The sequence below is a fragment of the Ascidiella aspersa genome, chromosome 3 (genome assembly GCF_963924565.1).
Source record: "Ascidiella aspersa chromosome 3, kaAscAspe10.2, whole genome shotgun sequence".
Classification (NCBI taxonomy): Eukaryota; Metazoa; Chordata; class Ascidiacea; order Phlebobranchia; family Ascidiidae; genus Ascidiella; species Ascidiella aspersa.
The window spans coordinates 13368080-13377067 of record NC_139449.1 but is presented as its reverse complement, the minus strand read 5'-3'; the positions used below and the strand labels follow the sequence as shown (position 1 = coordinate 13377067).

General features: G+C 33.8%; 1 protein-coding gene across 1 annotated transcript; it reads left to right on the top strand.

Moving 5' to 3' along the window:
- Positions 1–272: 272 nt before the first annotated feature.
- On the top strand, positions 273–8881 carry LOC146160294 (electron transfer flavoprotein-ubiquinone oxidoreductase, mitochondrial-like). Its single transcript, XM_083383407.1, has 12 exons — positions 273–608; positions 1190–1342; positions 1836–1994; positions 2519–2610; positions 3233–3337; positions 3775–3924; positions 4086–4229; positions 5311–5494; positions 5754–5882; positions 6303–6485; positions 7308–7529; positions 7957–8881. The coding sequence occupies exons 1-12, from the start codon at positions 473–475 to the stop codon at positions 8124–8126; spliced, it is 1827 nt and encodes a 608-aa protein (XP_083239533.1). The 5' UTR covers positions 273–472; the 3' UTR covers positions 8127–8881.
- Positions 8882–8988: the final 107 nt, after the last annotated feature.

The window sequence follows — 8988 nt, the reverse complement described above, 5'->3', positions numbered from 1 at the left end:
GGACTTTGAACCACGATTGCTATTTAAAACCAGCGCTAAACGTTTCGTTTTCATTGACCCTCAACAAGAATACGTGTTTGTTGTTTATCACAGCAGTGAAGTCAAAATAATCCAACACTTTTTGAAGAAACAAAACGGTCATAAGTTATTTGCATCACCCAAACGCTGGTAGTAGTTCACTATAAGATGATTTTAAAGCACAAATGCTACTGTTAGTTTAATGTTATCTCAGAGCAGTATTTGGTGCTGGTCTGCAATCCTACCACTTTTTTACAGTAACGAAACGAGTTGTCAAAATAGAAAATGCAAGAAAGAAATAAACATGAGAGAATGAATATAATAATAATACTTAATCCACGCTAACTTGCACCCTAACCCAAATAATGTTCGCAATGTAAATCCCCGGACGAAAAAGTAATTCCATGTTTGCATTTTTTAATAGAACAGCACTAATCTCTATAGTGCTGCCAAGATGTTTGGTGTGCAGGGTTTTGTTGCCAGGAGTCTCGGAAGAGCTTTTATTTCTAATGTACGGTCTGTTTCAAGCCAGCCAAAAATCACAACCCATTACAGTGTGATTCAACGCAAAGATGACGAAAGGTGGGCTGGTAAGTAATTCAAACTTGTTTTTATCTATCTATATACACTTATTCTAAACAGGGTTATCTTAACATTCATTCGGACCACTTATATTAAAAAAATAATTATATTAACACCGATCTTGCACCCTCAATATGTGAGTTTAAAACAACCCCATGCAACATTTTTTGGCGCTCTTTCACTATTGTACGTAAAAAGTTGTGCAAAAAAAAAAAATAATAATACCGCATACCACAACGCATATTGTTTGGGTTAGGGTGCGGGTTAGCGTTTGGGTGAAGGTGGGTCAAGTAATATTATGTTTATTATTAATAATAACTTGACCCACCCTCAACCAAACGCTAACCCGCACCCTAACCCAAACAATATGTGTTGTGGTATGCGGCATTTGAAGAAAAATTTTTTTTTATTAATTTTTACGTACAATAGTGAAAGAGCGCCCATTTTTTTGCCATCCCTTATCTTTTTTCTGGGCTGAACTAATTTTTCGAAGTGGGGTGCCATGGTAAAAGGATGGTGAAAAAGGTAGAGAAGCTCTGTATTAGCTGAACCTGAAGGCTATATAGTTTTTGTATCAACATTTTTTTAGGTGTTGAAATGGAGCGATATGTGGATGAAGCTGATGTTGTAATTGTTGGTGGCGGTCCAGCAGGATTATCTTGTGCAATTCGACTAAAACAACTTGCCAAAGAAACTGGAAAAGATATTCGAGTGTGTCTCTTTGAGAAAGCTGCAACTCTGGGTAAAGTTGGCTAGTCTTTTTACAATCTTTGTCTAAAAGATTATTTGGAGCAGAGACTTAAAAAATATAACCCCCTGTTGCCTGACACAAAATGCTGTAACATCCCATTGCCAAATCGATATTATTAAAGCACAATAAACTTGAATATTAAGATTGAAAATGATTCACAATATCCCCGCATACAAGAGGTATTTCATGAAAACACTAGCTGATTTTTTTATGTATAATGATGTACAGTTTTCTTTTAACTAGTCGAACAGTATTATAGATTTAAAAATCTGTTTGAGTGACCACAGTACTGCATTTCAAAGATTACCTAGTTTTTTGCCTTTTGATAATTTGTATACCATGCTATATGTTGCAACTTTATGTTTATAATGGTGATCCGGTTCAAACAAGCTTATATTTTTGGTGCAAAGTTTTAATGCCCTGTGTCTGTCTTAGAAATGTGGTTTATTATTATAAATTGTACCAAACAAAGTAATTGTTACAGGTTCACATACTCTTTCTGGAGCCTGTTTGGAGCCACATGCTCTTAATGAGTTGATACCAGACTGGAAAGAAAAAGGAGCACCACTAAAAACTCCTGTCACTCATGATCGGTTTGCTTTTTTGACAAAAAAATGGAGGATTCCAATCCCAATTTTGAAAGGTTTAGTTACATTAACTGTTAAATTGTATGCCATTAATATGCACAGGTGAACCTTGCCATAGATATTGTTTACGTTGTTGTCCAGTAATTTAACCTGTCTTTCTATTTCGGTGTACATACATACTTATCAAGATGATGTTGATTTACGCGACCTTTTTGGCTTTGAAATTTATTATTAAGCTACATTACAGATCCGTGCATAGTGTATCCAAAACACTTTTGTTTAGTTCTTTAGTTGCCCAAGCTTGCATCATTAGCAATTTACAAACTAATTGTCTTTCAGTGTATGGTGTTTAACATAATAATTTGTCACAAGTTTAGCACAGTACTTAGGTCTGGTTGGGACCATTTTTTGGCACTGGCCAGGCAGACAAGTGGGTGTTGACTAATTGCACTGCAATTGCTTGCATTGGCAAGCAGGTAAATGCAAAATCCCAACACTGTTGTGTATAACAAACATTCAATTTTGTTTGGTTAATTTATTTGTATCAAGCCAATTTCTTACCTTCAATCTTTTTATTCAGGGTTTCCAATGTTCAATGAAGGTAATTACATTGTTCGGTTGGGCAATTTTGTGAAATGGCTCGGTGAACAAGCTGAAGAGCTTGAAGTTGAGGTATTTTATAAATAAAAAAAGCTACAAATTTTTTTTTAGCAACAAACATTGCTTTTGATTCAGGTTAGGCAGTCCATTAAACAAACATGTGCCATTTGCTTTCCTGTTTTGTATAGTAAATATAAGGTTGTTATTCAGTCGTCTACTATAAAACATTAAATAAATATAATAAATTTCCAGCATTGCCTAGTTACCTAGTCCTAGCTGTAATCTTCTTAGGTTCCAAGACAAAATTATGTTATGTCTTGTTTTGTGTGACTATTCTTTACTTTACAGTGTCCCAAATTAAGTCTAATCCAGTGATTCTTAACTGCTGGCAATAGAGCTGTTCGCAACTGAGCCACAGACCTAGGGGAAAATCTGTTATACCCTAATATCTGTGGTGCTCAAACTGCAATTTTCTTACAAATATAATTTTTTTATAAGATTAATTTTATAGTAATGTCATTTAATACAAAACTCAAATCACAAAATTACAAACTTCGCCTAATTTGTTATCAAACTTTTTAATAAAAGTTGCTTTTACAATCCAATCTGACAATCCACTACCTATATTCAAATATTCGGTCGGTGATAACGATTAAATTATGATATTTATATATAATATTTAAATAATGTTTAGATTTACCCCGGATTTGCCTGTACGGAACTTCTTTGGCATGATGATGGAAGTGTAAAGGGGATTGCAACTAATGATGTTGGAATCCACAAGGATGGCTCGCCTAAGGTACACACATATGGTGACAAATGTAGCCTTGGAATAAATTGTTTAAATTTATGTTAATCTAAATCTTATTTAATCACTAAATCTATTATTTAAAAAAAAAATTAGCTACTAATTCTTTTAATATTTAGAAAACAAATTGACTTTATTTTTTAACACCAAAAGCAACCAAATGGACTTTTATTTGTGAAGATAAGTAGTTGGAAAATAAGGTTTAAAGTACAAACCGTTAATTCACACATACTTTTTAATATTGACTTTTTATATTATGTAATATTATACACAGAGTAATAAATTTTGTTAAAGCTGAATGTTATGTCAACTGACGTAGACCTTTTTATTATTGTACCGGCACCGGCAGTGATCTGCAAATTCGATTTATAATTATTGGCTAGTTTATTTACTTGAATTTGATATACACAAGTTACTGTTTAATATAGGACACATTTGAGAGAGGTATGGAATTCCATTCCAAAGTCACCATTTTTTCTGAAGGTTGTCATGGTGCACTTGCAAAACAACTTTATCAAAGTGAACATCTAAATCTGAGAGAAGACTGTTTTCCACAGTCATACGGCATTGGAATAAAAGTAAAATATATGTTTAGACGTTTTATATTTATGTCAGTTCTGTTTAAAATGCATTCATTAGGATACATAATACATATGTTATTAATTTAACCTTTTTTTATATTAGGTCTCATGCTCAGTGTTCGGAACTGTACAATATAAGATAATACAATATTTTCCAGGAACTTTGGTCAATTGAAAAATCCAAGTGGAAACCAGGTTCTGTTGAACACACAGTAGGTTGGCCTGCAGATTACAGAACATATGCTGGTTCGTTCCTGTATCATTTGGATGAAGGAGAACCAATGGTTTCTGTTGGTTATGTGGTAAGTTTGTATAATCCATATATGTCTCTTTTATGTTTTTATTTTTTAATTCAGGTGTTATAAACCTTGAAAGTACTTTAAACAACTATTGTCTGAGTTGAATTAATATCAAACTAAAATAGTTTTCTCAAAAAAGTTGTTTTAATTTTAAATGCAGTAAAATTTATTTATAGTGAAAAACTACTTTTTGTGTAATTTTCGCATAAATGTTTTTATATGTTGCCATGTCGGAACCTTTTCACATTTAAAATAAAAAAAATAGTATTGCTTGAAATTAAATAATCTTTTTTAGCACATTAAAACAGATAAATACAGGAATAGCTTTGTAATATTACAGTTAATGTTAACGTGCAAGAGAGAAGAACAACATTATGTTGATATAGTTTATAACCCCACCTTACAGAATATAAAGAAGCTGGATCACTACCATTATACAGCCCTGTCTATTTACAACACAATAAACTTTTACCAATTGGTTAAGGTTGGTCAGTTACCATATTGTTAATCCTTTGAGAGTGTATGACTTACAGTTTGTGACAAAACAACGCAACATTCCAATAAATTATTACCAGGTGTCTGCAATTTCTCTTATGTGTGAACACATAACAATCAAGTGAACACTTTACTCTCCCTTAACAAATAAAGATTACTTTGTTTGCTCATATCCAAGTCCAACACACAGTGCAAAGTTTATAACAGCCACTTTCACTACCTAACTCATGAAAATTTAAAAAGTACAATCCAGGACGATACTGCATGCAATCCTACACATGGTAATGTCTACTCTTTTATGGAATAGATTATATATTTAACTGTAAAAGTTTTCTCACAAGAAAATGAGAAAATTTGAAATTTTTTAAAATTGAAAATTTTTTAATTGAAATCTTTATCCATTCATATGCTTTTTATTCTTGTAGAGTATAACCCGTTGAATTTACCCATTAGTTTTCCTTTTACATAAGGTTATAATCTAGCAAATTTATCATTAATTTAATTTTTTAGGTTGCTTTTTTAAAACTAGTGGATTTAAAATTGGAGTCGATTAATTTTAAAAATGTGGTGTATCTATTTTGTGATACAGATTGGTTTAGACTACATCAATCCCTACCTCAACCCATTCAAAGAATTCCAGCGATTTAAACAACACCCTTCCATTCGCCCTACATTTGAGGGAGGAACCAGGATATCTTATGGCGCCCGTGCACTCAACGAGGGGGGATTCCAAAACATTCCAAAACTTGCCTTTCCTGGTGGATGCTTAATTGGTAATCTAATGTACCATTATGGTGTTTTACAGCAGATGTAACATACCAATCATTATTTCTTTTTAAACTTTTATGTGTCAAAAAGCCATACTGATTCTGTATTGTAAATGTATAAAATACTAACTTAAGGAAAAACTTTGTCTAGGACAGAAACATGTTTTTATCAGTTAAGTAATTAGACTTTTTTTGGTACCAATTAAGTGCTAAATGTGTCACCAACAATTGACTGTTTAAATGTTTGCTACTATTTTTTTTGTAGGTTGCAGCCCTGGGTTTATGAATGTTCCGAAAATCAAGGGAACTCACACTGCAATGAAAAGTGGAATGGTGTGTGCTGAAGCTGTATTCAATGCTGTTACTGATGAAACAAGAATATCAGAAACTAGTGGTAAGGTAAATCTTTTAAAAGCATTACAAAAAATGCTTGCTGTAAATTGCAGAATAGTTATATTTTTATATTTAAAAAATTATATTTATATTATCTGGTTCAAAAGACTGTGGGGTATTGTGGTCACAATCAAAGAAAGGGATCAAGCGCTATATGAAAAACAATGTGAAATAAATAAATATTCTGTATTCTGTATATATATATATATATATATAATACTGTATACACTTAAACATTCATACGCAAGTATGTACAACTGCGAATAAGTCGGACTGACCAGCGATAAGGGCACACATCTCAGATTATACCGGGTTCCTTTAAAGTTTATAGAGTTTATAGAATTAATTTTTATTTTTATTATGATGCCATCTCACTGGTATTATTTTTTTTGTGTGGTCAAAGTGCAAGTATGTATTTTAGGTTTGTTAGTTTCGGAATATGAAGAAAACCTGAAGAAGAGTTGGCTGTGGAAGGAAATTAAAGGAGTCCGCAACATCCGACCAGCATTTGACACTATATTTGGATTGTATGGGGGATTGGTTTACACGGCACTTTTCTATATCATTGGACGGGGCAAGGAACCGTGGACATTTAAACCTAAAGGTCAGTTGGAATTTTAGTCAGGTTAGGTATGGGGGATATGTAATGTTGAATCCTAAGGATCCGATATTCGAATACAAATCTGCTTTATGCCGGGTAATTAAACCCGATATAACTTTTTTCATCATTTTAACGTTAAAGGTTTCTCACAATTTGTATATAGGAGAGTAACAAGTTTTGATTTAGGCCTTTCTCTTTGCTAAACATTTAAGGTGCTTGTTGTAAATGTAGTAATCTAGTACGGCGCCAGGCGTTTTTTTCGGGCAACAAATTACTTTCCAATAATTTTCACCTACTCATTATAAAATGTCCTTTAAATCATATTGGATTGTAGCCAGGTCAAGGATGCACCACAGAATACTTTTTTTGACTGCTTGTCCGATACCGTTTGTAATGGGGTACAACGAAAACACAACAATGTTTTATAAAACGGACGAAGAGTCCATTGGGTTGCATTGCACTCACTATATGTCAACAAATTGAGTTTTGTGAAAACCTGGTATTTGTATCATTTCTTTTGTAGTTATACATTAGAAATGCTTACACAATGGCCATCGTTTGTATTCGAAACCTAGTATTTGAAAATACCTTGGTATTCTACTTAATATATCCCCAGCAAACGTTGCCGTTTTTGCTGGTCTTTTAAAATATATTCAATGTAATTTAAAAAAAGACAAATATAACATTATCGGGTACTTTATTGTAAACAAATGAATCGAATGATCAATTTTTCGCTATATATGCATATGCAACGCATAGATGTCGATAATAATTCGAAAAGTATTACACATGCTCTGTACCACCTAATAACCCTCCCCCCCACAGGGATCGACTACAAGCACCTCAAGCCAGCATCAGAATGTCGACCGATCGAATACCCGAAACCTGACAACGAAGTGTCTTTCGACTTGCTATCTTCCGTTGCATTAAGTGGAACTAACCACGACCACGATCAACCTGCACACCTCACTCTCAAGAACGACGATATTCCTGTGATGCGCAATCTCGCTGTTTTTGATGGACCCGAACAAAGATTTTGTCCAGCAGGTTAGCATTCTTTATCTTGTTACTCGTACGTGTTAGATTTTTTGGCTTGTCAAAAGTGTTTATCAACGTATTTCATCGATGCCCTTCTACACTGCAAAATGTAAAAAAAAAACAGAATCAGCTATGTGCAGGCAGGGGCTGATTCAGTCGGCACGTTCCCCCCAAATAACTTTATTTTCAGCCTACATTAACTACGTAGAAAAAAAAATTTGTCGCACAAATCTCAATTATGTTTATTTTATGTTTAATCCATTTCGATAAAATCAGTTTATCTCTGAAAATATTTTTAGTTCCCCCACCAAAACTCCTAGATTTGCACCTGTTTGCAACAGTTTAAATGAACTATTATTATTGAGTTCCATAATATATTGTGTTATCCTAAAATCCCTACTCGACCGCCTTGTCATCTTACGACAACCTTTTTCAGGTGTTTACGAGTACGTACCGCTAGAGGGCGGTAAAGAAGGAGAGATGAGATTGCAGATTAACGCCCAAAACTGTGTTCACTGCAAAACCTGTGATATTAAGGACCCAAGTCAGAACATTAACTGGGTCTGTCCAGAAGGTGGCGGCGGACCAGCGTACAATGGAATGTGAATAAACAACGCTGTAGTGTATACGCTTTTATTCTCTTCCCTTTTCGAAGTTGCACAACCGCAAGAAACTCGCACGTGAAATATGCAACGCTAACATCACCGGGCCAACGTTTTTCAACGCGTTAAAAAATTAAATAATCATATATATATGCCAGAAAGTTATGTAGGTGTTATTTCATATGGTGACTCGAGGCATATTATTTAGAAATATAGTTTAAAGAAGCGAAATGGCCACCTTTCGGTTTATAATGCCGTTAGGCTTATAATTTTTAAACATACATTTATTTATTATAATAAAAAACGATTTTGCTTATTCAAATCGCACTTTAGGATTTGTTATTTCAAATTGCATTTTGCAAAAGTTTATTTAAATGACTTGTCCTTTGTTGGTGGAGGTGTTTTTTCTTTTTAAAGTGCCCTCCGGTAAGCTCTAGTTTGTCTGGAAGGCACGCATTTGGCATTCTCATTATAACATGCGAACAACCCCCGTGTGGAAAGACTAGATGATTGTGCGTGGAAAGTAATGCATCAATTTGTATCGAGCTTGATTGCTTCATTCTGTTTTTTCGCTACGTTGTTTTTTTGCTTTGCGCGTGTTTCGAGGTTGGATGTGTTTCGATCAAATTTCCGAAAATATATTTATTGTTAAAATTTCCGGTTTGTTTTCCACTTTACCATAACCGTAAGGTTGTATGACTAATGCACTTTAGGACAAAATGTAAATACATTCAAAGTTAATCGCTGCAGATTTCGTGTTGGCGCCTAAACAAGTGATAGCGTAAATTATCATGTTGACGTGTCAGACAGTGAAAGAAGCGTTCCGTGTATGATGCATGAATTAGGTCGCAAGTTTCGCATATAAC